Source organism: Exophiala viscosa (genome assembly GCF_022695815.1).
Source record: "Exophiala viscosa unplaced genomic scaffold EDD37scaffold_6, whole genome shotgun sequence".
NCBI lineage: Eukaryota > Fungi > Ascomycota > Eurotiomycetes > Chaetothyriales > Herpotrichiellaceae > Exophiala > Exophiala viscosa.
In genome coordinates this window covers 1,251,947-1,277,925 of record NW_026944358.1, presented here as the reverse complement: position 1 = coordinate 1,277,925, position 25,979 = coordinate 1,251,947, and the positions used below count along the sequence as shown (strand labels likewise).

Below are 25,979 nucleotides of genomic sequence, written 5' to 3'. Positions count from 1 at the left end.
ACACACCGCAAAATGCCTTGCCCGACATCACCAATGAAACCTCCAGTGACCAATCTGAACGGTGTAAGACGACTCCAATGTTATGATTTGTCATTTCGACAATAGGCCGTCAATCCCGAACAACGACGCGGCGCAACCCAACAGCCAGTGGGGCCGATGTCCATCACATTGAATTCACCGGAGTAATCAGACGAGCTGCCTCGGAGTACTTGATAGGCCCAAGACGCACCCAAGGGGATCCATGAGTACAAGGCTTCGACGGGAACAGCTATACTTCGGCCGCTTCGTTGGTCGGGACATCACTAATCTTCTTTCAGGAGCTGCACTGCCGTGCAATTGATGACTGAGATGAAGCACTATATAGGGACAGAAAAAGGAGGTTTCGCTTGGAAGAAGCTTTGTGGCTTTGACTCGGTCTCTCTCGAGACACTGCTCATTGAGTACCATGGACGACCTCAAGTTGATCCTCGTGGTTGGCGGCACCGGCGCACAGGGTTTGCCAGTTGTCAAAGGTATGTCTGGCAAGAACTCCTCAAGGACGTGATCTGACATAGGCGATGCAGCACTTTCGGATAGTGGCCGGTACAATGCTCGGGTCCTGACTCGCAACACAAAATCGGATCGTGCACAAGCCCTTGCCGTCCTGCCGAATGTCACACTGGTACAAGGCACTCAGGACAACCAAAAGGACCTGCATCGTGCCTTCAACGGCGTTTACGGTGCTTGGGTGAACCTTGACGGCTTCGTGCTTGGCGAAAAGGCCGAGCTCTTCTACGGGCTCCGGGCCTATGAAATTGCTCGGCACGAGAAGGTCCAACACTATATCTGGGCTGCCATCGATTACTCTCTAAAGAAAGCCGGGTGGGATGAGAAGTACCACGTTGGCCATAACGATGCCAAGGGGCGTCTTGGAGGTCATGAACTGTGCTCGAAGCCAATGAGTCATTGGACTGACGATGGGCAGATTTCATTCTCGCCCAAGGCCAGAAGGCAATGAAGAGCTCATTATTCACCACTGGACCGTACATGGATATGCTCTTTGATGGAATGTTTCTCCCCAAGACGCAAGATGATGGCTCATTGTTGTGGGAGGCGCCGGCATGTGCGTTTCTGACAACGTTCTGGTGAATAACGAAAGCTGACGCGCAAAAGCTGACGGGAAAATACCTTTGATTGCACTGCATGACGTGGGTGCATACGTGCTGTGGATGTTCGACAACGTTGAGAAGACAGCGGGCATGAATCTTGAGGTTGTGACGGACCAGGTCAGTATGCAGGACATTGCTGACACTGCAGCACTTGTCACTGGGAAGAAAGCTCATTTCCAGTTTGTGCCCATGGAGGGATATCTGCCGAAGCGAGAACCGTATCGCAATGCTCCTGCCAATTGGGCAGTCGGTCCGGATGCGCCCAAGGACGAATCTGCGATGACATGGAGGGAGAACTTCGCGGCATGGTGGCGGTACTGGAGCGAAGGGCATGGAGCGACGAGAGACATGGAATTTCTGGACAAGATACATCCGAATCGGATCAAAAGTTTGGAGGAGTGGATGAGGAAGGTGAATTATGATGGCCGACACCAGTCCATTCTCAAGGATCTCCACGACTTGCGGAATTCTATAGCATAAGAGGGCAGGGCTCGACACCCTCTAAGCCTCTTCCTTGGTATCCACAAATTCGGTAGCTTTTGCTTGAGGGGCGCCTCGATGGCCTTGCAACTGGACGCTCTCAAGGAATTTCCGTATCTCTGCCTCCTCCTCATCAGTCAGCTCTACATTGAGCGACGCCCAATTTTGCTCCAAGTATTTGACCTTCTTTGTCCCCGGGATTGGAATAATGTCATCGCCCTGCTTGAGGAGCCATGCAAGCGCCAACTGTGACGCCGTACATCCTTTCTTGTCCGCGAAAACCTTGAACTGATTGGCGTATTTGGCATTGGCCTCGACATTCTCCTCGCTCCACCAAGGAATATAGCTGCTCCGGAGGTCACCTGGGCCACTGACGGACTCTTTGGTGCTGAAAGTTCCCGTTAGTAAACCTCGGCCAAGTGGTGAGAAGCACACGACGGCGACACCGAGCTCGCGGCAGGTGCGAAGGAGGTGGGTGCCGGATTCGTTCTCGATTTCTCGCGTAAACGCGGAGTATTGCACCTGCACTGCGGCAACGTGGGCGATCTTGCACGCGCGACGAAGTGTGGTGGAGGAAACTTCGCAGAGGCCGATGTGTTTGATCTTGCCCTCGCTGCAGCTCGTCAGAGCGGCTCAGGATCATTCAACATTCAGTATACGTACGCTTGCAATTCAGCCAAGGCGCGCATGGTTTCTTCGATGGGCGTCTCGTGGTTGACGCGGTGGACATAGTCTGCATGGCTCAGTACTCTGGATTCAATACACATGAAACAACCGAGAGACTAACATAAATCAATGTGATCGGTATTCAGCTTTGTCAGACTCGCCTCGCATTGTTGCTTGCAGTACTCCCCCGAGCTATCGATCCCGGCACCCTTGGGGCCTGTCGCGCCCATGACGATGCCGAACTTTGACGCGAGGAAGATTTGATCGCGTTTGCCTGTTCGTTGGAACCATTTTGCCAGAAACACTTCGTTGTCTCCATAGATGCTGTCAGTTGTTAGAATCTGGAGTTCGTCTCCACTGGTGGAGCAAGATGTCAAAGTCTTACTCTGCAGTGTCCCAGAATGTGTTGCCCATCTCCAGTGCACGATCCAGAAGCCGGAACCGCTCCTCGTCACTGGGCGGCATACCGTAGCCAAAGGACATACCAGCAAGTCCGAACCCCATGGCGGGCACGGTCGGGCCGTCCTTGCCCAGTTGGCGAAGCGGTATGTGATGGCTGGTCATGGCAGCCGGAGTCTGGTCTTAGGCTGAGGCTGGTGCAGATGAGATGAAGGTAAAAGTCACTGAGAGGATGAGGGAAGATGGGGTGCAGCCTCGAGATTTATAGCTTGCACAGTGTAGGGTACCTTGTTTCCATCTTAGAGACGCGTACACTTTGAAGCATAATGCTGTACTGGAGTTGTACCAGCCAATAGCTGGGTCAAGTATACGACAGGCTGACCCGGAGCATATATGCTGTTCATTACCGTGTATATCCTGATTTGCGGCAGTGAAGCCTATAAATATGGGCGCTCGAAGTAGGGTGTTCAGAAGAGGGTATTTTCGAGCCACTTACTGAGGTCTTCCCCATATCATGAGGGTCGACACTGACCAATCGACATATTATGCTTACGAGCATCATTGAGCGAGATGGAGCGCTGTTGTCGATGGGTGGACCGGTGCCTGTGTGACGGATAGTCCAGACACATCACTGAGACGATTGTAAAATTGGGATGTTTGAGGGGGATTCCAGATATCGCCTAGATACGAGTTTCGTATCGACATTTACATTTACGATGAAAGATTCCCCATAGTGACCAATCAACGCAGAGAGTTTACGAGCAACGTACCACCTCCTGTTAACTCTGAAGTCATCATAAACGGGATAGCAGAAAGCATGGAGTGCATCATTCAGGCCAGCGATGGCTCCATGTTGGAGTTTCTACCATATTACAACATCCTCTGTGAGGTATGCTAAGTTGGGGCCAGAGGAGCAGCAATGGGACCGGTTGTTCAGGCAAGGAACGCCCGAAGAGACCCTCACACAGGCAGAGCCAAGGTGAAGACCGGCTGTCGCACATGCAAGTAAGTGTAGCCTTTTCTTTTGTCGGGAATGGTCATACTCATACAGCTGCTAGGCTCCGAAGGGTCAAGTGTGACGAAGGACGGCCGGTTTGTGGACGATGCTCATCTGCTGGTCGCGTGTGCGAGGGATATGGCATTTGGGGCGGAGGCAGTCTCTGCGCCTACCGTGCAGCATCAACCCGTTCCTCGGCGACCTCCAGTGCTAGTGCCAGCGTCAGTCCGTCGCCACCAGCGTGCATCTCTATCCTCGCTATCGGTCTCGAGGAGGGACACCACTACGACTGGTTTAGATGTCGGACGGCGACAAAGATACCGGGCATGTTCGTTTCAGCGTCCTTCTGGAACACCGTCGTCTTTCAAGCTTGTTTGAGCGAACCGGCAGTCTTGCATGCTGCACTCACCTTGAGCTGCGTCCATAAAAGTGCAATTTGCTGTACGGACGACAATCCAGAAAGTACTACCGACAACCTCGACAACCAGGAGACCTTCTTGTTGCAACAATATCTCAAGGCGATCAGGCATCTGCGCCCGCTCCTTTCGAAGCGTGATAGGAACTCCGTTCGGATCGCCTTGGTCGCCTGCGTACTGTTTGTTTGCCTCGAATTTCTTCGTGGCTACTTCCAAACAGCCCAAGCCCACCTGCAAAATGGCTTGAAGGTGCTGGCCGAGACGAGAGCAGGAGGTTCCACGTGTGGAAACAGCAGTGTTCTCCCTTTGCAGGCTAGAGGTGAAGTCGTTGACGAACATATTGTCGAAGCGTTGTACAGGCTACATGTGCAGGTTGAGCTCTTCAACTCGACGTACCAAGAACCTTGCCTGGTCCTGCAACAGCCTCGTTTGGTGTCCTCACCTATCAGGTTCGACACCGTCACAGAAGCCTCGAAAGGAATGGACGGTTTGTTGAACAGAATACTCTGTCTATCTCAGCAAGCGTCTCAGCCAAAGAGCTCTCAAACTGCGTCCAGTCAATATCCTTCCACATTGAGCAGTTGTCAGCAACGCATCAATGCAGATCTGAGACATTGGCTTGACGCATTCGAGGCTTCTGCTGAAGCTCTGCGGAAGGAGGCGCAGCTTAAACCTTTCATTTGCGAGCTACTAAGAGGCTATCACACGATGGCAACCATCATGGCAGACGCCTGTCTCCACGGCTATGACGAGGCCATCTTTGACTCATACACGGAACAATTCGTCGCAATCGTGGCCGTCTTTTCAAATCACAGGGGGACGCGGCCGAGTTGCGACGATTCCTCAAACCCCCAAGAGACGCGGCCGGCGACGGTAACTTCACAGGCCTCATGCCAGGGCCTGAATATGGCAAGGTCTGTCATTGACATCGGCTGGATCCCACCACTTTACTACACGGCTCTCAAGTGCCGCGTCCCTCGAGTCAGGCTGCAGGCTATCCAGCTTCTCGAGTCCACGTCTCACCGGGAGGGGATCTGGGATTCCAGGATTGCGGCGCGTGTCTGTCGTAAGGTCATGGAACTCGAAGAAGGCACATGCCATGATGCTGTCTACACACAAAACGAGCTCCAGGTCTGCAGCTCTCTCAGCCAACAGGATCCTCTGATGTCGACGGTACCACGATCCTGCCGGGTAAACGAAGTCAAGGTGGTGCTGCCCAATAGTCCCACAGACAGTCTTTTCCTGGTGTGCAGGCGGAGACTTGATACGGGAGCATGGAAGGAGTGGACGGAAGAATGCAACTCGCCCTGGACATGATGTCTCGAAAAAAGTCACTTGGTCGGGAAACACCAAGACAGGCGCATTCAATGGCCAGAACAAAGAAGATTATTTTGTCATATTGTGCTTGAGCACCATACTGAGAACCATACTCGAGCACACCCTCCGCACTGGTCCGGCGTTCGGGCTGTTCCATGGTAAGTATCATATTTCTTCGACCAGTTTTTTTCAATTCTCAACAATCGCCCACTCTGGCTTTTTATTGTTTTGCTCGCCAATGTCCAGCGCGACCAAAAAGCGGCTGACCATGTTATAACTGGCGACTGTCGCTGTGAGCTCAACCATCTGTTGTTCACTGAGACCGGCCGCCTTGACCTCATCGAAAAGGCTCTGAGGTACTGACACTTCTCGAGTCATGGCATCGGCATATCTCAAGACCGCCCATTGACGATCGTCGAGCGCACCCTTGGACTTGGGATGAAGCTGTTTAACAACGTCGAGTTTATCTTCCGAGAACCCTTGGGACTTGAGCAGTATGGGGCAATGCGCGTTCCACTCGAACCAGGCTTTGTTGATCAGGGCAGGACGGCAAATGGCGATCTCGCGGATATCGTCTGGGAGGGAGTTCTTCGTGCGGACAGCACCTAAGAGAGCATTCCAGCCTGAACGAGAGATCAGTCAGAGTCACGATTTGATACAGGATGGACGTACCATCTGCGATTTTGGGGGCATGCAGCAACGTCAAATCAAGAGGAATCAGACCCATGGCCCCTCGACGAGCTTTCACCCGCTCGAGGACCTCTTGATCCTCGGAGGAGAGGTTGGTGGGAGGGTTATCAACATAGTCTAGACGCATGATGGCGATGATGCTTCTGTTGCTGAATAGATGATCTGTAACAAATCTGCTGTACCAGGTAGCTGGACTCGAGCACTCGGGTTCATACAATTTCTTCGTAAGGACACAGAACAACAGTTGCTCATCCGCCTCGGGCTTGTCGGCCCCTCCATGTGCTGTATGTACATATCTCCAAACATCTCTGCTCCAAAGGCGGGGGAAGGTTCATGGGACGTTCTCCAACTACAGCGGAATTGTTGCGAGACACGCTAGGGGAACCATCCGTCCACGGAGTTCGCGCCATAGATGTGTTGTCATGATGATGTCCGCCGTGTCCGCTGGGCACATAAGTTTTCCTTTTGGTCAAGGAAAAGCACTTGTGATCGTATCGACCTAGTGACCATTGTAACTTGAGGCTAGGGTGCCGCGATGGAGGATAAGCAGCACAACTGGGACTGCACACGGCATTTCCAAGGTGGTTAGTCTGGAATGTTATCGGCCAGTCGAATGACCATGTTGCAGACGATCGAATAGACTAAAGGTGAGCGGACGGAAGGTTGGCGGCGGCGGTGCCATCGATTGAGTCAACCCTGCCTCGGCGACTCGCAGTACTATGAATGAAAGAACAAAGTCAAATGTGAAACCATGGACATCAAAAGAGACCAGGATATTGGGCCTGTGTTTCATGATCGTCCTCAAGCCTTGAAGAACTCGCACCGAGACACGAAACACCACCCCGGATTGCGCCGGAAGGACTTCGAGTCAAGCCTAGGGAGCCTCTGACCAAAGAGGGCATGGTACAGGCTTATCTTCTATTTTAACTCAAATGCCTCAACGACGTCCGCCCACCGCCCAGACTCCAGTTCAACGCAAACGGCGATATGAGAGGCTCCCTAGGCTGTCGCATGCCCTTGCACAGCACCCAAGATCCCTAAAAGACACCGATGCCATCCAGCTAAACCTTTACAACTTATCGTCTGGTATCAGACTTCCACAACCCTTGTCCGCTACACTGACCTTCCCTGCTTCACCCCTCCACCTCGCTTCCTGCTGACTCTTGTCACAAGACGATCATCCCAATCGATTTTGTCCATCCCTCTTACCATCTTCTGCATCATTTCTGCTAAGCCATCGCGCTTGCGTCCCCATCCAACCGAGCCATCCCACCTTGCATGACTAACATACGCGAACAAGTCAGTCCATCTTATCCCGGCCACATCCTATCTAAGACCACCGCCCTACTTAAAGCTTGAACCTCCCCAGATACCAAAACCCCTCTTGTCTCTTAGAAGACACTCGGACTTCTCTTTGACACCCATTCATCTACTCTTTCACCCTTCCATACTCTGCGGGCGCAAAACTCACCTTCAATCAGTTCTAGTACAACTGCTTCTTCATATCCTACAACATACAAGATGGATAAGCTCAAGGCGCTCTTCAAGCGCTTGAAGGAGGACAAACCGTCGTCGACTGCCGGCACCAAAACCAATGGAACCGCTTCCGCCGCTGTACCCAAGCCAGTCGATACCAGCAAGCCAACCACTAGTGATCCAACCGTAGCTCCGGCTGGTAAGTGACAATGAACACGGACCATATCAAACCAATCATGGAAGACTGATCACTATAGCATAGGCGCTGCACCAGTCGACGCTCCTCCTGTCTCGAAACCGGCCGAGCCAGCTTCAACTGAGACACCTGTAGCCTAGCCTGCGAACAAGGAGTCCGTCTCCCGACCTGCGACTGCTGCTTGATTCATCAATATCGCATTCTGAGGTACAGCAAAGGACGCCGCCGACCTCAGCAAATTGGGAAAGCTTGAGCCTCCAGCCATTTCAGGTGGCAACACACATGGCACGCTGACCTGGATTCGGCTCCCCAATCACCATCTCATTTCAGAGTACCTCTTTTCGATCAGCGTCTAATAAACCAATATACCCTTTTGGCGCCCCAGATACTCGTTCACACAACAAATTCCACTCCTTTTCAGCAGTCAGCATCGGCTGCAAACACACAGACGGTTAGGCTACGGCAGGACGGATAGTGCTTGCTTATGATTGTCAATTGAGATACCCCAGATTAGTCCATACTATTCCACAGAGATACCCAAACTACTTAGGTAGCGCTTTTGTCCAATCCAGCATACGAAATCGCTTTCCGGCCCTGTTAATATGTCTTGTTACACATGATCCAACATAGATTCCTTCTTCACCAGAATGTCGCGCCAAACCTGGACCTTGATTCTGGCCAGAGCACAGCTTGGTGTGAGCAGACACCCAGACACACCCCACGTGCTATACACGCATCAAAACACCATCTCATCGCTCGTGCTGCGTTCCTGTCCCCTGATAACGCTCCCTTGCTTCAAGATAAGTGGCCGCCTGCAAGGAGCAGCACGCGGCGTTCCACTCCTGCTCTTGCGGTGCTGGACCGCTCCAGGCGGGACATCATGGCTTAACAGAAGGCCATCTGTGACGTTGAGTACCCTGCTTTATCTGGTGAGGGTCATGATCGTGGAATGGCGTTTTTGGCCATCCACATAGCTTGTATGCATTCCGTCCTTGCTGAATATCTGAGCATCGGATTGTGCGGTGCCGTGATCGCCGTCCATGGGATGAGCCGGCTTCATAAGGACCGCGTAGACAAATTGCTCGGCAGCATTGCTCCAGCATCAAAACTCTCTCTGACTATCGCCTTGAATGCTCTTTGGTAGACGTACGACGTTGTTGCTTAGGGCATGTTGACATCGAGCGTTACAAGGACGGGATCTGGATTCGTGCTCATGCCGTTCAGACCCCCAAACGAACTCTTGCTTCGTAAAGAACTTGCATCTTTCGACGTTGGCCTCGAGGCAGGGTATATCCGAATGGAGCGTTTCGACTTGTCGCCGGGAATCAGAGAGAGGAGGATATCGTGGTGCGTGGAAGATGGCCCGCCGTTCTCGGTATGTCCATTAATCTGAGAGGTGGACATTGTCAGGCTTTTGTGTTGATGAGGAAAGATCTCGACGATTTGGCTGTTGATTTCTATGTTAGTATCATTTCTCATGGAGATAGAGACGACGTACTCGCTCGCCCATCTTGTGATATTGTCCAGCGCTTCCTGCTCCCGCTGGACTTCTTCTGCGCTCATGACATTCTGCGCAGGTACGTTTGATGCGCCCCACGTTCCGTAGCCATGGTTCGTGCCCAGGTCATCGTAGAGGAGGCGAGATCGATCTCCCTGCGCGAGATGTGTTTAGCATGGTACACCCTAACCACCGAGAGTCGAGTTCATACCTCTTCGTGGTCGTTGCGACGCAGACCCAAGCATGAAAGGCAGACGCCCATTCCGGCGAAGAGGCTCCTTTGGAGAGCGACAATTGATCACATAGGTGTAGAAGCTCAAGGTAGAAAAGACCAACGGAACAGACAAAGTGAACCTGTCTGAATGATCTCAAAGCATTATCCTGGCAAGAGGTCGGTCGTGCAACCATCAAAGGAGGTTGCATATGACACAAACAAGGTTGGTAGATCAGGGCTGGTCGCGCCAGTCATAAACGTTCTTCCGGCTCCGAAAGGTTCTTTTCAAATCTTACATTACAGGCCAGGTTACTACCTAGGTACACTCTGGCTCCCACCACAACCATACAGGACCCTGACTTTGTCCCTTTGATGTCAAGGCCGGCGTACTCATATTGCCAACACGCCGGATGATTGTGATGCTGTCTTTGTTCGGATTAATCGCTTACTTGTGGGAGCCTTCCCCGTCATTCCTGAGATGCACATCACCAATCCAGCAGGCCTTGATCGTCTGCCTTGAGGATTCTATGGCAACATTGATGATGGCGGACGCAGTATGTCCATTCCTTTCACAAGGATTACCCCGAGAAGATTCGCGTAGCGGAAAACACAGACCAAGTCTTGCCGCATCGCGTCCTGTCGAAAGGGAGGAATTCAGGACCTGATTCAGTGACACCCAAATCACGGGGGTATCAAATAGCTGAGCTGTTGACTGAAACATCCCCTCCCTGCAGATCTGCCACTGGAATGGTGTCTTTTCTATCTTTGGGGGCACAATTGGGATTGTTTGTTGTTAATTGAACGACTCCCTTGCTTCGAGTACATGTCGTTCCATCCCTTCCACACAGATACAGCAGATTTCCTCGAGGTCCGCCGCGCACGTTGCTCAGGGACCGACGGACACCGCTGTCCAAGGGCATGAAATGAGATTACTATGAATCACCCCCGTCAGGGTGGATTTCGTGGTGAGTGGTGTTCCTGTATATATTCGCCTTGCCAGCTACCCAACCTTTCCTGTCTTCAAGCCAAACCATCATTCATTCGTTCAGTCGTCTTTCCGTCGCTCGCTTCAAATAGTCACTCGTTTAGACTCAATTCTACGCATTCATCATGCGTTCAGTCATTCTTTCTCCCGCCCTATGGCTAGGCTTGACGGCTGTTATCTCTACCGTCTCTGCTCAACAAGCAGACGCTTCTATGGCATGGGCCGACTGGGGTAACAGAAGGTTTCACCCACACCACAGACATAGTGGCACTTCGACTTCGGCCTTGACTTCAACTTCGACTTCCACCAGCACCAGCACCAGCTCGACTTCGACTTCCACCACCACCAGTACAACTACAGACATGAGCCCTGACGGTATCAGCACTACAACATCCTCAGCTACAACCACCACGTCCACTACCACCTCTACAACCAGCATTCCGACTACTACCAGCTCCGTCCCCAGCACCTGTCCCTATGCCGGTAAGGTCATTTCGAGCAACACTGACTCCTGTGTTACGTATACCTTCCTGTGTAGCACCACATACAACGACGATTCGAGTTTCGTCGATGATACAACTACGAAAGCATCACCCGCTGCATGTGCCCATCGCTGCGATACACTGAACGTTAATCGTGGCGCGGGATACTGTGTGGGTGTCGTTTATGACTTGAATTCAACCTCATACAATTGCAGAACTCTCCGAAGTACGGTTGGAGCCATAAACAACACTGATTACGTTGCTCTGATTCGTAACGACAACTGCGAAACGCAAACCTCGAGCATTGCTTCCACCACGCAAAGCTCGACGACAAGTATGACAACCACAACTTCGTTCGAGGTCGGTCCAGTCATCACGTCTCTCCCAGGTTCGAACACGACGTCTACGACAAGCACGAGTTCGGGATGGGGAACCTGGACAAATACTACGTCAAGCTCGAGCACAAGCTCAAGTACTGGGAACTCCACAACCACTGGTACATCACTCACAACTACATTCCAGGTCGGCCCTGTCACGACTGCGATGCCTACCTCTTCCACTAACACGACAACTGGGTCGCAAAGCACAAACTCAACCTCGTCGTCAAGCACCATCCATGCAGGTCGTGGTCGGCACGGCCATCACTCACACTCTCATAACACTACCACAACCACAACCACAACAACCACCACTCGGCCTCACTGGCATTGGAGTTCGCCGACGAGTATTCTCAGCTCGAATACGACGTCCAGCTCGTCCGCCAACGGTACCACAAGCTCTTGGTCTACCACAAGCGTTACCAGTATCACAAACACCACTACCACGTCGGCCACAACTTCATTCGAGGTCGACCCTGTCACAACTGGTTCGGCAAGCTCTACGACATCCAGCGACGCAGGCACAACTACCAACGGCTGCAATGCAACTACAGTCTTTGCCACCATTACGGCTCCGGCCGTGACCTACACGGTGACGATCACGACCCATCATCGCGGTCAAAATTGGCAGTAGAAGTCACACAAAGCACTTTGGAAGATTTCGTGTTTTCTCCCCTATGCGCAAGTTTTCGGGCCTCTAGACACTTTAATGAGGCAAGAATTCCTCACCACGTTGGCAACTGGTGAGACGAAGGCCTGTGTTCCCATTCAGTTCTAGAATTATAGAAAACTCATATCTTGCTTTCCATCTCACATGCTCTTTGACCAACTTCTTGTGATGCCTCTTTCATCTTCTCGGTTCTATGGAATCTTGGCCAGGCTATAACTTGCTAGATCCAGCTGGCCTCCGACTACTCCAGACCTGGACCTCCCTGTCTTCCCCATAATTCGCAGGGAAGTACAGTGGTCCAAGGGTCTTCTTGACCACTTTACCGGTCCCACTCTTGGGCAATTCGCCCTCGATGATACGCAGCAGTGTCGGAAGCTTGTACCCTGCAAGGCGACTCCGCACATCGGCACGAAGGTCGTCCAGCTTCAGGGAGTCTGGACCTCGGTTGTTCTCGTTATAGAACTGTTGTGCCACTTCGTCGGTGCGCAGAGACACCACCGCGCCGACACGCTGACCGAACTCTTCATCTGGGACACCAACGACCATTGCTTCGCCGAGGTAAGGTAATGCCAGTAGCTCCCTCTCGATGTCCAATGCGGAGATCTTGTATCCTCCAGACTTGATGATATCCACTGACGCCCGGCCAACGATGAAATAATGCTTTCCCTCTCGTCGGGCCACATCGCCAGACTTGAAGTATCCGTCGGCATCGTGTGCATTGGCGGTCGCTTCGGGATCGTGCAGGTACTTTGAGAACATGTGGCAGGACTTTGCAAGGACTTCGCCCTCATCGCCTTCGGAGAGCTTTACATCGACTCCGTACGTCAACTCGCCCACGGATCCGTCAGGGATTTCTTCGGTTGGGTCAACAGACATGTTGAAAATAACTCCGAGTTCCGTCGAGCCGTACCTCTGCACTATTCGCCGCCCGTTCATGAGTGTTGTCCAGAAGTCACTGATTGGTTTGGGCAATGCAGATGTCCCGCAGATGCATACTTTGAATGCTGCCGCGGCGGCTGTGAAAGACTCGGCTTCGGCTGGAGAAAGCTTGGTTGCGTGCTCGAGGTAGTATCGCATCATGCGCATGTATATGGTGGGCACGCCCGTGAAGTGCGTCAGACCGCCTTTCCTCCAGCGATTCCATGTCCATTCCGGGTCGAAGCCGCCTGATTTGAACTCGATGCATGCCCCAGACTGGATGAACGGGAAGAATGATACCCATATGCCTGTGGCGTGGTGAACGGGCAACAAATGGAGTAACACGTCCGTTTCTTGGAGACCGACGTTCTGCGCGAAGGACATGCCGCCGTTGATCATCGCTGCTCGAGACAGTACAGCACCTTTTGGCGGGCCTGTAGTACCGGAAGTGAAGATAACGACACCTGGAGCATTAGGGTCCTGAAAGCGGTTCGAAGAGATCTTGATGGTCTCCAAAGGGAAAGGGTCAGCCTGCTCGATGGTGTTTATTGGGATGCAAGTGAAGTCTGAGTTCGTCGTGCTTCGAATTTCGTTGGCTAAAGCCTGGCCGAGTGAGAGAGCTGGTGTGGCCGCCAAAACAGCGACAGATCGTGCCTTGTTGACGTAGTAGCATGCTTCTTTCACAGGCTGGGCGCTGCTAAAAGGGCTAACTGCAGCACCTAGTGCTAGAACGGCCAGGACACCGACGGTAAATTCATAGCCTCCAGGCGCGACGAGGCTGATGTAGACCTCTCGGCCATTGTGCAGGTCGTCAATGGTTCGTGGCGTGAGTGACTTTCGTACAATACGGCGAAACTTCAGAACATCGCTAAGCAGTTGTGCCGCAGTCCTCTCAATCCCAGCATTGACATCGCGGATCGCTGGGCGAGGGTGAGGACGGTGTGCTAACGTCAACAAGCGAGTGAATAATGGGTCGGCGGGAAGGATATCATCGCCAACATGACTTGGGATGAAATCGGTCCTGCTGAAGGGGACTGGCTCCTTCATTCTCAAGTCACTCTTCTCGTCCTGGGAATCATGACTTGAATCTCATGGTCGATCGTTGAAAGTACCTACTATCTTGGTATATAACCCTCGGCGTTACTCGTGCGACCTTTCTCGGCGATTTCTCCAATTGAAGATGTCATAGAACCAATGACGGAGGCTGAAGTCGTGCGGGCGACTCAGCCTCGGCTCTTTGCCGGAGCATGAACCGGTTACGAAGATGAGGGGGAGCGACTCTTCCAAGTTGAGCACTGTCAAAGGTTTCATTCTTTCCCGACATTTCTTTCTTGCAATCTGCTTGTGCGAGCCACTCGGCAATAGCGATAGCAGCGACAGGCACCGGTCGGGCAGCATGGCAGATTTCACAGACAAACTTCGGCCGGCTGAGCCTCAAGGGTCGAGCATTCTGTCCCAAGAAAGGGAGGGATCAAACGTCAATGTCGACCAGTTGGCAAACCACTTACTCTCGAGGAACGATTTTCTCAAACGACAGAAGAAGATACTATCAATACTGGAGCCTATCCCCATCTTCTGCAAGAAGAACCAGCTGAACATGGCCAGACCCGACAGATATCATCTTGGCCTAGCTCGGGCAAAAACGCTCAGAAGGCTCTCGCTCAAGCATGGCTGGAACCGAGACGATTACATCATGGCAGACTACCTGATGGACGAGATGGGTCCGTACGCCCTCCAGGCCACCATGTTCGCCACATCAATCCGAGAACAATGCAACGACGAGCAGAAGGCGTATTGGGAACCCAAGGTCGAAAACTGGGAGATCATCGGCTGTTATGGCCAGACTGAACTGGGTCATGGTAGTAATGTGAAAGGAATCGAATGTCAAGCGAGGTGGGATCCCAAGACAAAGGAGTTCATCATCCACAGCCCTACCATTACTGCCAGCAAATGGTGGAACGGCGCCCTGGGTCGGACTGCCAACCATGCCATTGTCGTTGCTCAACTGTTGTTACCCGAAAACGGAAAGTACAAGTCCCAAGGGCCCCATCAGTTCATCGTGCAGATCCGTGACATGAAGACCAACAAGCCATTGGGTGGTATCGTGATTGGCGACATCGGTCCTAAATATGGCTATCCTGGTATGGACAACGGCTACATGCTCTTCGACCAGTTCAGAGTACCCCATTCAGCACTTCTCTCAAAATATTCCGGTGTGGATTCGGAGCACGGCACGTATATGAAGCCCGATAATCCGGCTCTTGTCTATGGTTCTTTGACCTTTGTGCGTGCTCAGATCATCATGCAAGCTCGACTTGTCCTTGCGAGAGCCGTCACCATTGCCGCGCGCTACCTGTCTATACGTCGACAGTTTTCCGATCGAGATTCCAAAGGTGCTGCGCCTGAACAGGCTGTCCTCAACTACCCAACGGTCCAAATCCGCATTCTGCCACTTCTGGCCACGACATTCGCTCTGCACTATACAGGAGAGGCCATGTACAAGCTCTACTATGGCACACGTGAAGCCATTGAGAAGAAGGGAGACTTGTCGAGGCTTGCAGAAATGCATGCCGCCTCGTCTGGGTTGAAATCCCTGTGCACCACGCTTGCGGCTGATGGTATCGAAACCTGTCGACGAGCGATGGGAGGTCATGGCTTTGGAGGAGGCAGTGGTATGATTGCACTCAACAATGAATATCTGTCCAAGCCCACTGTCGAAGGAGACAACTGGATGATCACCCAGCAGACTGCAGCATATCTGATCAAACGAATGACCGAGGTGGCGAAGAATCCCAGTTTGAACCCTACCGAGAGTGTGGACGTTCAATTCCTGGACTTCGTGGCCAACAAGTCCAGGGCTCGCGACTATGACATTTTGAGTAGTGAGACAGAGCTGGTCGAGGCCTTCAAGCACAGAGCATCGTACCTCTCTTACCAGGCGTATCATACGAGAGTGGTTGAGAAGAAACCCTGGACCAGCATGATGCTGAGCCTGCATCGGCTCAGTCGCGCACACTCTGAAAGCTTGCTTGTCTTGAACTTCTACAATGCCGTATTCGCGTCAACGCCAGACCCGCCACTGGATGACAAGACTTTGGCTATCATGAGGATATTGTTCCGGCTGTTCGCATTGTTTACGCTTGACACTTCAGCATCGGAGTTTTTGCTATCAAAAGCGCTTAGTGTTGAACGACTTGCAATGGTAACGCCGGCGATAGAGGAGCTGATGGCCCAGGTCAGACCACATGCAGTCAAGTTGGTGGATGCATGGTCAGTCCCAGACTACCTCCTCGAAAGCGCCTTGGGCAGCTACGATGGTGATGTGTACAACAGGCTTTTCCACAAAGCTCACAAGGAGAATCCGCTGAACATGCTGACTTTCAATCCTGATTGGAAGAGTGAAGAAATTGTGATGGGAGAAGGTGAAGAAAATGCCAGGAGAAGACTGGAAGCTTTGGCGTTGGGCACCACTGGACACGAGCAGTCTGGCGGACCACGGTCAAAGCTGTAAATATATGAATTCATACCTCGCATGCACCAAAATCTTCACGGGCGGCAACCTGCTGGACACGGTGATTGGCGAGGTCGGCTTGGTGGTTACCGGTAGGTGCTTAAGCTTGCCAAGTTAACGTTGCTGTTAGTGGTATATGCCTAGGTACTGTCCTAAGGTACTTGTAGTAGTCACCTAAGCGGCGCTGCTTCATTTGGCCGCTTCCATAGCGCTGTAATGTGAACTATTTCCTACTTCTCCGACATTACCTCTCACACATCTTTACAACTCTTTCATACCGACGGTGGACCCCCACAATGCGGTCTTCACGGGGTATCTGCGCCACACGGGAAGGGGAAAAGCCGCTTGGACCCCAGGATGCCATTCACCCCTGCCGAAATGGTGCATTCGTGGCCGGTCGCCCGACCAATGTCAGCACGCGAAGCTCAACTACCTCGTATTGTTCTGTTCACATCCCGCTTCGCTTTCAGCTCCTTCAGGCTTGTATGCTCAGCTCGAGCTGTGCAAGCCACACCGTCTGCTTGCAATAATGTGACTTAAAAGATGCGCGAGACTTGTCATCAAATGATCCTTCCATCTGGCAGATAGGATCGCTGGACAGAGGTAAGTGTCATGGCATCAGCTAAATCCCGCCTCACCAAGCTCGCTGGGCACTTTGTCGACTCGAGCTCCACGCCGGCCGCCGTCCCTCCTGGCTCCAATGACCCTCTAGTGATTGACGGCCACGCCCGCGGCACCTCAAAGTGGTTCAACTACCATAGTCTGACGCCGACCTTCTTTCTTCCTCGCGCCGCTGCCATTGAACCTGATGCTCTTGCAATCTACCACAAAACTGCCGACGACAAGCTCCTGACCAAGACCTACAGCCAATTTGCCCGAAAAGCTTCTGACTTTGCCTACTATCTCAAGAAGCATCGATACCGTCGTATCGGTATCTTGTGCCCGAACACCCCAGCTTTCCTATATGCAACCTTCGCCGCCAATGCCGCTGATGGTGTCGTCATTCCGGTCAATTACCGCCTCAAGCCGGACGACATCAGCTACATTTTCCAACACAGCGATGCTGACTTTATTCTGGTTGACGCCGAGTTCGCGCCACTGCTGGACAACTATCGCGCCGCAAAACCTCATGTCCGCATTCTCATCGACGATGACGCTGCCAACGAATCCGGTGCTTTCGGTTCCGCCCTCGCCAAAGGCGCAGCCTACGATTTGCAGCACGGGAATTATGGCTGGGAGGGTCTCACATCGCTCGCCGACGATGAACTCGCAGTCAACGCTCTGACATACACTTCTGGCACCACGGGCCGCCCTAAGGGTGTCGAGTATACCCATCGTGGCTGCTACATGAGTGCACTCGGCAACATCATTGAGTCCGGCCTTGTCTTGCAAGGCACCAGACGCTCGAAATATCTTTGGATTGTGCCCATGTTCCACGCTATGGGCTGGACATTCCCATGGGCCGTAACCGCTGCTCGCGGTACGCATTACTGCATGCGTAAGATCGACTACCCTTACATTTGGAAACTACTTCGAGAAGAGGAGATTACGCATTTCTGCGCGGCACCCACGGTCAACACGCTATTATGCGCAGATCCTAGTGCGCAAACGCTAAAGCAGGAAGTTCGTGTAATAGTGGGAGCGAGCCCGCCTACGGCGCATTTGTTCCAGTCAATGACAGGATTGAATTTGCACCCCGTGCATGTTTACGGGTCGACCGAGACGTATGCGCCGATAACGCGAGGCTATGATATGCCAGCTTACCATGACTTGCCAGTGAATGAGATGTATGGGAGGCTGGCAAGACAGGGACATGGGTTTATTACGAGCTTGCCCGTGCAGGTGATAAAGACGGGGGATGATGTGGCTGAAGGAGTCTTGGTGGATGTGAAGAAAGATGGAAAGGAGATCGGCGAGGTGGTGTTTTCAGGGAATATCTGCGCAAGAGGGTACTACAAAGATGAAATGGCGACGCGGAAATTGTTTGCTGGTGGTGCATTACACAGTGGGGATCTGGCGGTGTGGCATCCGGACGGAGCAATTCAGATTATGGATCGGACGAAGGACATAATCATTTCCGGTGAGTACGGTTGTGGATGACCCGAGTCAGGGAAAGAAGTATTGACCATGTTCGAAGGCGGCGAAAACATCTCCTCTGTCGCTCTCGAAGCGGCTATTGTGACGCATCCGGATATCCTTGAGTGTGGTATCTGTGCTATTCGAGATGAGCACTGGGGAGAAAGGCCGAAGGCGTTTATCACCTTGAAGACGGGGAGAACCATAACAAATAAGGACTTTATCGAATGGTGCAGGGGGCATCCGGCTATCAGTCGCTTCATGGTGCCAAAGGAGTGTGAGGTGGTGGACGAACTGCCGAAGACGAGTACTGGAAAGATCAGAAAGAATGTGTTGAGGCAGTGGGCCGAAGGGGACAGAAGCGAAGGAAGTCAGTGAGGTATGTCAAGAAGTGCAAAATGTGGGAGATAAGCTGTGTTGGCGTCTCGTCCAACAGTACTCGTAGGTATCTACCTGGTACTTACCTAGGTAGTCTTATTGGAGACTTTCTCCAGCGGCAGGCCTGCCGCGACTTCTGACAAGCGCATACAAACCCTTCCTCTCATGCTAAGATGCTGCGCTCTTGTTCGACAGACCTATCTACGTTGGGACAAGCCAGACAAGACATTGGCCCCCATCAGGGTCAGGCTTGGCAGTTTCCCGAGAACATCTCAACCGGGTCACCGCCCTTCCTTGTGGACGACGTTCGAAGTCGAAGATGACCCTCTGCAGTTCTTGTAGCAGCATCACACTACAGTCGCTATCAGAGGGACAAGGTCACTTGCTACATGACCGTTGGTTATCTCTGGAGAAGGCCGCTGAGATATGTGCACTCTGCCATCTTCTCGTAGATTACCTGCGTCCAGAGATCGATTCGACTCCCTTCACAGAGATACTCCGTGATCCAACCTACGAACAGCATCGTTCCCGAATTCCTATAGTCGCCAGATACTCTCGTGGTCTGCAGCTGCCTGGAGAAGAGCATGCGTTGCAGGAGAGGCCAAGCCAGAGATCTTATCTCTCTATCACTTGCGGGCCCCAAAGTATCGACGTGGAAGTAGCAGGTGAATCTCCAAATCACCACCTGCAACATGCACCGTTGAGTGATTCCCTGCAAGGCGTGCGTGTCACAGTCAGTGTGCCAATCTATGTCTATCCCGGTATTGGACTCTTCAAAGATGCAAGAAACCTGAAATTAGGACTGACCGCGAGCAGGAGATCCTTTGGCGTCTTCCGGCATTCAAGTTCGCGAACCCCTGGCTTCAACACCGCTCGACTCGAGTCTCATCGCAAAGGTCAAGCAGTGGAGATCTCACTGTCTAGAAGCACACCCCGAGTGTCACGCAATTGATCCGATGAGAAGACGCTACCCATCGAGGCTGTTACATCTAGGCAATGTCAACTCAGGAGCGGTACAACTCATTCGGACAACGCCATCTTTTCAACATGCCTTCGTTGCTTTGAGCTATTGCTGGGGGAAGTCGGCTGGGGACTGGATAGAGTATGCCAAGGAGTGCCAGCGAGGTATGGACCCTCACATCGAGATATGCCGGATGCCACAGACACTACAAGACGCCGTCACAAGTGCAGTCGCTCTGGGTTTCGAATATCTATGGATCGACTGTCCGTGCATTCTTCAAGGGAACATGAAGGACTGGCTGGATGAAGGATCCAGGATGTGCGATATCTACAGCAACTGCGCTCTCGTCATTTCAGCCAGCGACTCTGGAGATTGTCGCAACGGATTTCTCGTTCATCGATCCCAACTTCAGCGTGAAGGTGTCGTGGTACCGTGTGGTGATTATTTCGGCGCCATAGGTAATCTGCATGTCTGTCCGCCAGGGACGCCATTCGATGAGATCGTTGGACGTGGGCCCGTTGCACGACGAGCTTGGTGCCTTCAAGAGCGACAGATCTCGAGGCAAGTACTACATATAACCCAGAGGGAGGTGTTTTTCGAGTGCGTAAAATGCCTTCGGCACGAGAGTGAGAGAGTTCCAGATGAGGAGTTCGACCCTGATGATCAATTCCGGCGCTTTCATGTTTCCCTCAACCGGGAGGGCACGTCCGGATATGCTTTCCCCCACAAACCCTCTCCAAACGTGCACAATGTTCTGTCTTGGTGCGGCATTGTGGAGGACTACGCTCGAAGAAATCTTTATGACCCGGGAGATAAGCTTATTGCCATTGCTGGTCTGGCACGGCGAGCCCAAGAAATCCTTGGAGGCGAGTATCTTGCTGGATTGTGGAGACATCGTCTACATATTGGACTTGCGTGGCAAGTACCTCAGGATGCACAGGCCAGAAGGGCTCGAGAGTATCGTGCTCCTTCATGGTCATGGGCGAGCATGGATGGAATCATCACCTATGATCGTAGCGATGGCTACGTTCAAAGCGATGATGGATTCCTCGAGAGCGCTATAGATGTGTTGTGCACTTCGGTCTCACTGATGGGCCCCGATCCTTTTGGGCCCGTTGAGTATGTTGAGCTCGTCGTCGCTGGTCACCTGAAAGCAATACCATCTTCTGCACTCTTGCGCAATGACATACTGACGTATCCACGTTGGTTGAGTGGCGCAGCACCTCAAATTGGATGGTATCTGGATGACGAAAAGCATGATATGGACGTCAAGACCATGATCACCTGCCTCAAAATCGCTGTCAAACCATTCGGGCCAGGACCGAGTCTACCTCCCACAAACTCCATGCTGATACTAGAACAAGTCGAGGATGGAGTCAAGCATGACGTCCAGAAATACAGGAGGATTGGATTCGGTCAGGTCTTTGTCACCGATTACTTCGATGACTGCACACCGAGCACGATCACCTTGATCTAAAGTGCTGGGCGGAAATCAATTAGAAGTGTAGGAAGCGAGTGAGAGATACTTATATGATCAAGAAGTGGAATCTCCGTACTACAGGTACTTTTCATAGCGGCAGGACTTGCCGAGGCTTCAGGTGCTAGTAGGTACTACTTAGTACTAGTACTGCATTTATAGCTTGGCGCGTTTATCGATACCGTGTGTCGTGTCTCGTGTGGTGGTCGTGTTTCAAATGTTTGCACTTCCCTCCGCAATATTGTTGAAAACCCTCAGGGAATAATACCTGCGCCCCTCCGTTTGCCAACTCTCCCAAAGCAATATGGACCAAGACCGGTACTCGTCGCCAAAGCGACGACGAACCTCGGATGCAGACTCTTCTTCCTCTCGCAACTCCTCAGCCGCTCCGCCATCGCATCCTCCTCCATTGCGCCATTCAGAAACAACGCTGTCAAGACAGGACTCAAGAAGAAGGAGAGAATACTCAAGTTCACGAAGCAGGGGCCCGAGTCGAGATGGCACACCTCGTCGGCGACGATCGCGAAGTCGGTCCAGCTCGAGGAGACGATCTAGTAGAAGTCCTACTGGCAGCTCCGCCTACGACTCTGCACCTGAGCAGCAGAATGATCCCGGTCGTTCACGAGCAAGACGGCACTCGAGGTCGAAATCAAGATCTAGCTCTTATTCGCCGCCTCTCGGTCACTCTCCTTCACAATCCCACTCTCGCTCCGCCTCACGGAATGCAAAATCGAAGTCCTTGAAATTCACACCTCTTTCGACAATCCCGCGCGCGCACGCCAGAGGTATTACATCTCTCAAGTTCTCGCCCGACGTGACTCTACTAGCCACCGCCTCCGCCGACAATGCGATCAACATTTACTCCGTCCCTCCAAATCCAACTCCCGAAACACCCTTCAAGCACCTGCGCACGCTCCGAGCACACCTCGCTGGCGTCAATGCCATAGCCTGGTCCCCCATCGGACCAAACTACACGCTCGCCTCTGCAAGCGACGACAAGTCTATCCTTCTCTGGTCGCCAATGTCCTCCGACTTTCCAATCTCCCCTTCCCCTCTGATCGGACATAGCAACTACGTCTACTCGCTGGCCTTCAGTCCCAAGGGCAATATGTTAGTGTCTGGTTCGTACGACGAGGCTGTTTTCCTTTGGGACGTCCGCGCCGGACGCGTCATGCGCTCACTTCCTGCCCATTCCGACCCGGTTGGCGGAGTCGACTTCCTTCGCGACGGGACGATGGTATGCTCTTGTGCGGGGGATGGATTGATTCGGATTTGGGATGCCGGCACAGGCCAGTGTCTGAAGACACTCGTCGACGAGGATCGCAGACCCGTGACGAGTGTGCGATTCACTCCGAATGGAAAATACGTGCTCGCCTGGACGCTAGACAATTCCATTCGCCTCTGGCGCTATACCGAGGGCACCTGTGTCAAGACATATCAAGGGCACGTTAATCAGAAATACAGTCTAGGAGGCGTTGTAGGAAGTTACTCATCGAAACACGCGACGCAAGCTTTCATGGCGAGCGGGAGTGAGGACGGCGATGTCTTGGTCTGGGACGTCACGAGCAAGGAGGTTCTGTGGCGCGGAAGAGGACATTCAGATGTCGTGCTGGGTGTGGATTTCGGCAGAACGAAGTCCGGAACAGGTCTGCTGGTCAGTGGAGGCCGAGACCGCGATATCAGACTCTGGTTACTTGAAGGTGCAAACGAGGACAAGAGAGACGTTACAGGAGCAGGCGATACAGATATGGACCCTAACATGACGGCGGACTTGATGGATGTGGACGGTGTGCCGGACGGTGGTGAGCATGTACATGGGAGAGCTGCAGTGGAGAATGGCGTGGACGTTGATATGGACACGCCGAGGCATGAGAGCAGCTGAAATGGTAGATTTGATGAGACGAGTGAATAACAGGAATTGGACCAAATACCGGAGAAGGCACCCTCCCTCTTGGTATCCATGGTAGCGAGCTTCAGAACCCGACTTGCATTGAAGCCCCTTGGGGAGCCTTTCACTGTCGTAAAGGCGAATGACATCCATGGTCGGAACATAGAAGTACAAACTGCCTAGACTCCTGGCAGATTCATGGCCGAGTTTGGCGTCGCGCACCACTAAGCACGCCAAACAGTCTCTTGAAAACCCTGGTATCCTGCCCGTACTCCTTTCTTGCGCGTCACCAGTCCTGAGATAAGCCCCATCCAAGACTGCGTAAACAACCGTCTTCACCCTAAATGTGACCGTCATGGACTGATAATAACAACACATGTTCCTCCTATCCGGGTCAACGACGGTACTACCTTGCAACTCGGTAATTGCCTCTGGCCTGCTCCGCTTTGAACCCGGCATCTTGACTCGGTAGCGGTGCTCGTCTACGTGCACCATTGGCCGCGGTTGGCGTATTCGTAGCACTTCCACCTGCCATTGGCATTCCAACACCTGCAAGACCAGGAATACCTCCTGGCATCTGCGCATTCGGCACGCCGAGACCAGGAAGACCGGGTGGGAGTTGGCCTGGCGGCGGCGGCGGAGGGAAGCCAACAGGCAGGTTTAGTTGTGAGAAGTCAATGGGGGGTGCATTGAGGAATCCAGGTAGAGAGCCTGGAATGGGTGGTTGTGCGGCGCCCGGTGGTGGTGGTGCCTGTTGAGACATGGCGAGGAGACGTTGCAGGGAGGACGCATCTACACCTGGAATCGATGGGATGGGAGGGCCGTTGAATTGTGGCATGGCGTTGGGATTTCCAGCTGCATTGTTGGGCACACCAGGCAAGAGAGACATTGGTGGTGGTGGAATGTTGGTGATGCCAGGCAGAGATGGGGCTGGCTGGGACGAGCCGTTGGTCCCCATGTGCGACAGGCCGGGCAAGCCTGGAATAGAGAAGCCCGCCACGGCAGCTTGTGCGCCGGACGGGGCTTGATCTTCCAGACCTTCGGCTTCGTCTTCGGCCTCCTGCTCTTCTTGCTCTCTGGCTTGCTGCTTGCCGAACTTGCGGTCCCAAGTGCCCTGGGCTTCTGCACCTTCTTCGCCCAGATGGTATTTGTCCTTGAAGCAGCTCGTCTGGCCGGGCTGTGCGCGCGTCCAGAATCGTGTGTAATGGTCGTTTGAGCCGGAGGCTAGGATATGGCCCAGGGGATGCCAGTCGAGTGACCAGATTGAGGAATCGTGGGCGTGCGGGATCCGGTGGGCTGGGTAAATCGACTGAGGTGGTGCAGACCGTGGGTCGGATGAGGTGTAGGGTGATATCGTGGTTGATGAGACGCCAGGTGGCGTGTTTGGTTCGGTGAGGAGAAATGAATTCAAGGAGCCATCGTCGCCGCCGGTGCTAATCAGGCTGGGGTGGATTGGGTGCCACGACAAAGTGGTCACACCTTTATCGTGCCCGCGTAGAATGGCCACATCACGCATCATGCGTAGATCGAAGATGCGTGTTTGGCCATCCCGTCCAGCTGTGGCGAGAAGTTGGTCACGTAGACGGCTGAAGACGGTGGCTGTAATGGCGTTCTTATGGCCGTGAAGGGTCGTAAGGTTGCGCGATGTGCGAGGATCCCATAGTCGTACACTGTGGTCCTTACTCCCAGAGACGATGAGAGCTTTAGTGGGGTGCCAATCACAAGCCTTGACGTCCCAACCGTGGTCTTTGAAGATGGACTCCTCGGTGGATGAAGTGAAATCCCATATTTTGCAAGTGTTGTCATCAGAAGCGGTGACGAATTTAGTGTCGCCAGGCGCGAACGCGATGTCCCTGATAGGAGCGTCGTGGCCTTTAAATTGGTGCGGATTATTCAGTGTTGGTTGTAGATAGTAGACCGTGCCTTCGTCGTTAGCCGCGACAAGCCAATCTTTTCGATTTGACCATTCGGCTGCTCTCAGTGAACTTGAGCCCATGGCAGTAACAGTCTCAAAGTTGAAAGACATGCCGTTCCACAACATGAATTCGCCATTGTGAACACCCGCTAAAAGACGACGACCTTCCGGCATCCATCGCACGACCGTCACAGGTTTCTTAGATTTACCAAGTGAGGTGTGCAGATGACGGACAGGTATTGACTCGGCTGGTACATCGCGTTTTGCAGGCGGTGCTAAGACATCGACGACATAGCTTAGACTGGGCCTTTCCTGCTCGTAGTGATAGCTGCCCTTATATCCGGGCTTTCGATTGCTCATCCACTGTATTATGGAGGAGCCATAGTCAGTGATCGGCCGTGGTCTTCTCCGTCGAAAACCACCATCCGCCTGGTTATCGTAGGGATCTGCCATGTGAGAGCAGACCTGAAGTCATGGAAGGGATGAAGTCGGCGGTCTAGTTGGATGATGAAAAGCCAAAGTAGCGGATTGTTCTCAGATTTGGTACTGAGCTTGACGTTGCGGCTGTTGTGAGCAGTTGATCGTAGTTTGAGTCTAAGCACAGTCAAGGCCACGGAGAACGAAAGTAAGAAAGTGATTACGATGAGATCTGTACTCTGTAAATGGACGTATGTTGAGTGAGATAGGAATCACGAAACTAAAGGTCTGTAACAACAATATCACAAGTCAGTTGGGTCACGTGTTTGTGAACTCATGACTCATTCTTGCCAAGCACTTCCAGACGACAGTCTTCGTGCACCGCATCACCGCCCCTTCCATGTCTGCCTTACGCTCCTTATTTTCT

General features: G+C 52.7%; 12 protein-coding genes across 12 annotated transcripts; 7 read left to right on the top strand and 5 right to left on the bottom strand.

Moving 5' to 3' along the window:
* Positions 1–124: 124 nt before the first annotated feature.
* Positions 125–1,807, top strand: EDD37DRAFT_442434 (uncharacterized protein). Its single transcript, XM_062812772.1, has 4 exons — positions 125–512; positions 564–914; positions 965–1,102; positions 1,153–1,807. The coding sequence occupies exons 1-4, from the start codon at positions 446–448 to the stop codon at positions 1,626–1,628; spliced, it is 1,032 nt and encodes a 343-aa protein (XP_062669750.1). The 5' UTR covers positions 125–445; the 3' UTR covers positions 1,629–1,807.
* EDD37DRAFT_442466 (NADP-dependent oxidoreductase domain-containing protein) lies at positions 1,639–2,992 on the bottom strand. Its single transcript, XM_062812773.1, has 4 exons — positions 2,680–2,992; positions 2,416–2,618; positions 2,292–2,361; positions 1,639–2,241 (listed from the first exon to the last, which is right to left on the bottom strand). Exons 1-4 carry the CDS (start codon positions 2,856–2,858, stop codon positions 1,650–1,652), a joined length of 1,044 nt encoding a protein of 347 aa, XP_062669749.1. The 5' UTR covers positions 2,859–2,992; the 3' UTR covers positions 1,639–1,649.
* Positions 2,993–3,421: 429 nt separating this feature from the next.
* Positions 3,422–5,655, top strand: EDD37DRAFT_442319 (uncharacterized protein). Its single transcript, XM_062812770.1, has 2 exons — positions 3,422–3,698; positions 3,752–5,655. Exons 1-2 carry the CDS (start codon positions 3,613–3,615, stop codon positions 5,421–5,423), a joined length of 1,758 nt encoding a protein of 585 aa, XP_062669748.1. The 5' UTR covers positions 3,422–3,612; the 3' UTR covers positions 5,424–5,655.
* On the bottom strand, positions 5,518–6,642 carry EDD37DRAFT_442330 (AhpD-like protein). The gene is made up of 2 exons (XM_062812771.1): positions 6,096–6,642; positions 5,518–6,046 (listed from the first exon to the last, which is right to left on the bottom strand). The coding sequence occupies exons 1-2, from the start codon at positions 6,238–6,240 to the stop codon at positions 5,613–5,615; spliced, it is 579 nt and encodes a 192-aa protein (XP_062669747.1). The 5' UTR covers positions 6,241–6,642; the 3' UTR covers positions 5,518–5,612.
* A 2,304-nt stretch (positions 6,643–8,946) lies between these two features.
* Positions 8,947–9,545, bottom strand: EDD37DRAFT_610064 (uncharacterized protein; the record flags this gene model as incomplete). Its single annotated transcript, XM_062815177.1, has 2 exons — positions 8,947–9,438; positions 9,495–9,545. 2 exons carry the CDS (start codon positions 9,543–9,545, stop codon positions 8,947–8,949), a joined length of 543 nt encoding a protein of 180 aa, XP_062669746.1.
* Positions 9,546–10,607: 1,062 nt separating this feature from the next.
* Positions 10,608–11,975, top strand: EDD37DRAFT_650939 (uncharacterized protein; the record flags this gene model as incomplete). Its single annotated transcript, XM_062818301.1, has 1 exon — positions 10,608–11,975. One exon carries the CDS (start codon positions 10,608–10,610, stop codon positions 11,973–11,975), a length of 1,368 nt encoding a protein of 455 aa, XP_062669745.1.
* Positions 11,976–12,031: 56 nt separating this feature from the next.
* EDD37DRAFT_632733 (fatty-acyl-CoA synthase) lies at positions 12,032–14,083 on the bottom strand. Its single transcript, XM_062816751.1, has one exon. The coding sequence runs from the start codon at positions 13,974–13,976 to the stop codon at positions 12,222–12,224; it is 1,755 nt and encodes a 584-aa protein (XP_062669744.1). The 5' UTR covers positions 13,977–14,083; the 3' UTR covers positions 12,032–12,221.
* Positions 14,084–14,159: 76 nt separating this feature from the next.
* EDD37DRAFT_632732 (acyl-CoA oxidase) lies at positions 14,160–16,677 on the top strand. Its single transcript, XM_062816750.1, has one exon. The coding sequence runs from the start codon at positions 14,194–14,196 to the stop codon at positions 16,438–16,440; it is 2,247 nt and encodes a 748-aa protein (XP_062669743.1). The 5' UTR covers positions 14,160–14,193; the 3' UTR covers positions 16,441–16,677.
* Positions 16,678–16,932: 255 nt separating this feature from the next.
* EDD37DRAFT_682113 (fatty-acyl-CoA synthase) lies at positions 16,933–18,894 on the top strand (the record flags this gene model as incomplete). Its single annotated transcript, XM_062819782.1, has 2 exons — positions 16,933–18,520; positions 18,578–18,894. The coding sequence occupies exons 1-2, from the start codon at positions 17,053–17,055 to the stop codon at positions 18,892–18,894; spliced, it is 1,785 nt and encodes a 594-aa protein (XP_062669742.1). The 5' UTR covers positions 16,933–17,052.
* On the top strand, positions 18,878–21,241 carry EDD37DRAFT_442281 (heterokaryon incompatibility protein-domain-containing protein). The gene is made up of 4 exons (XM_062812769.1): positions 18,878–19,655; positions 19,711–20,560; positions 21,076–21,152; positions 21,203–21,241. The coding sequence occupies exons 1-3, from the start codon at positions 19,214–19,216 to the stop codon at positions 21,101–21,103; spliced, it is 1,320 nt and encodes a 439-aa protein (XP_062669741.1). The 5' UTR covers positions 18,878–19,213; the 3' UTR covers positions 21,104–21,152; positions 21,203–21,241.
* Positions 21,242–21,551: 310 nt separating this feature from the next.
* On the top strand, positions 21,552–23,420 carry EDD37DRAFT_441669 (Ca2+/calmodulin-dependent protein kinase). Its single transcript, XM_062812767.1, has one exon. The coding sequence runs from the start codon at positions 21,637–21,639 to the stop codon at positions 23,212–23,214; it is 1,578 nt and encodes a 525-aa protein (XP_062669740.1). The 5' UTR covers positions 21,552–21,636; the 3' UTR covers positions 23,215–23,420.
* Positions 23,421–23,626: 206 nt separating this feature from the next.
* EDD37DRAFT_592176 (WD40-repeat-containing domain protein) lies at positions 23,627–25,813 on the bottom strand (the record flags this gene model as incomplete). Its single annotated transcript, XM_062814529.1, has 2 exons — positions 23,830–25,813; positions 23,627–23,748 (listed from the first exon to the last, which is right to left on the bottom strand). The coding sequence occupies exons 1-2, from the start codon at positions 25,586–25,588 to the stop codon at positions 23,627–23,629; spliced, it is 1,881 nt and encodes a 626-aa protein (XP_062669739.1). The 5' UTR covers positions 25,589–25,813.
* Between the last annotated feature and the right edge of the window lie 166 nt (positions 25,814–25,979).

Excerpts from the sequence above, each read along its gene's own strand:
- EDD37DRAFT_632733 (XM_062816751.1), bottom strand. The coding sequence starts at position 13,976 with ATGAAGGAGCCAGTCCCCTTCAGCAGGACCGATTTCATCCCAAGTCAT.
- EDD37DRAFT_442281 (XM_062812769.1), top strand. The coding sequence starts at position 19,214 with ATGACCCTCTGCAGTTCTTGTAGCAGCATCACACTACAGTCGCTATCA. Across the intron at positions 19,656-19,710 it reads GCCAATCTATGTCTATCCCG|GAGATCCTTTGGCGTCTTCC; the intron begins GTATTGGACTCT and ends GACCGCGAGCAG. Across the intron at positions 20,561-21,075 it reads TCCCTCAACCGGGAGGGCAC|CACCTCAAATTGGATGGTAT; the intron begins GTCCGGATATGC and ends TGAGTGGCGCAG.
- EDD37DRAFT_441669 (XM_062812767.1), top strand. The coding sequence starts at position 21,637 with ATGGACCAAGACCGGTACTCGTCGCCAAAGCGACGACGAACCTCGGAT.
- EDD37DRAFT_442466 (XM_062812773.1), bottom strand. The coding sequence starts at position 2,858 with ATGACCAGCCATCACATACCGCTTCGCCAACTGGGCAAGGACGGCCCG. Across the intron at positions 2,362-2,415 it reads TACCGATCACATTGATTTAT|ACTATGTCCACCGCGTCAAC; the intron begins GTTAGTCTCTCG and ends TGAGCCATGCAG. Across the intron at positions 2,242-2,291 it reads GCCTTGGCTGAATTGCAAGC|CGAGGGCAAGATCAAACACA; the intron begins GTACGTATACTG and ends GACGAGCTGCAG.
- EDD37DRAFT_442319 (XM_062812770.1), top strand. The coding sequence starts at position 3,613 with ATGGGACCGGTTGTTCAGGCAAGGAACGCCCGAAGAGACCCTCACACA. Across the intron at positions 3,699-3,751 it reads ACCGGCTGTCGCACATGCAA|GCTCCGAAGGGTCAAGTGTG; the intron begins GTAAGTGTAGCC and ends TACAGCTGCTAG.
- EDD37DRAFT_442434 (XM_062812772.1), top strand. The coding sequence starts at position 446 with ATGGACGACCTCAAGTTGATCCTCGTGGTTGGCGGCACCGGCGCACAG. Across the intron at positions 513-563 it reads GGGTTTGCCAGTTGTCAAAG|CACTTTCGGATAGTGGCCGG; the intron begins GTATGTCTGGCA and ends TAGGCGATGCAG. Across the intron at positions 915-964 it reads TGCCAAGGGGCGTCTTGGAG|ATTTCATTCTCGCCCAAGGC; the intron begins GTCATGAACTGT and ends GACGATGGGCAG.
- EDD37DRAFT_632732 (XM_062816750.1), top strand. The coding sequence starts at position 14,194 with ATGAGGGGGAGCGACTCTTCCAAGTTGAGCACTGTCAAAGGTTTCATT.
- EDD37DRAFT_442330 (XM_062812771.1), bottom strand. The coding sequence starts at position 6,240 with ATGCGTCTAGACTATGTTGATAACCCTCCCACCAACCTCTCCTCCGAG. Across the intron at positions 6,047-6,095 it reads TGCCCCCAAAATCGCAGATG|GCTGGAATGCTCTCTTAGGT; the intron begins GTACGTCCATCC and ends TCTCTCGTTCAG.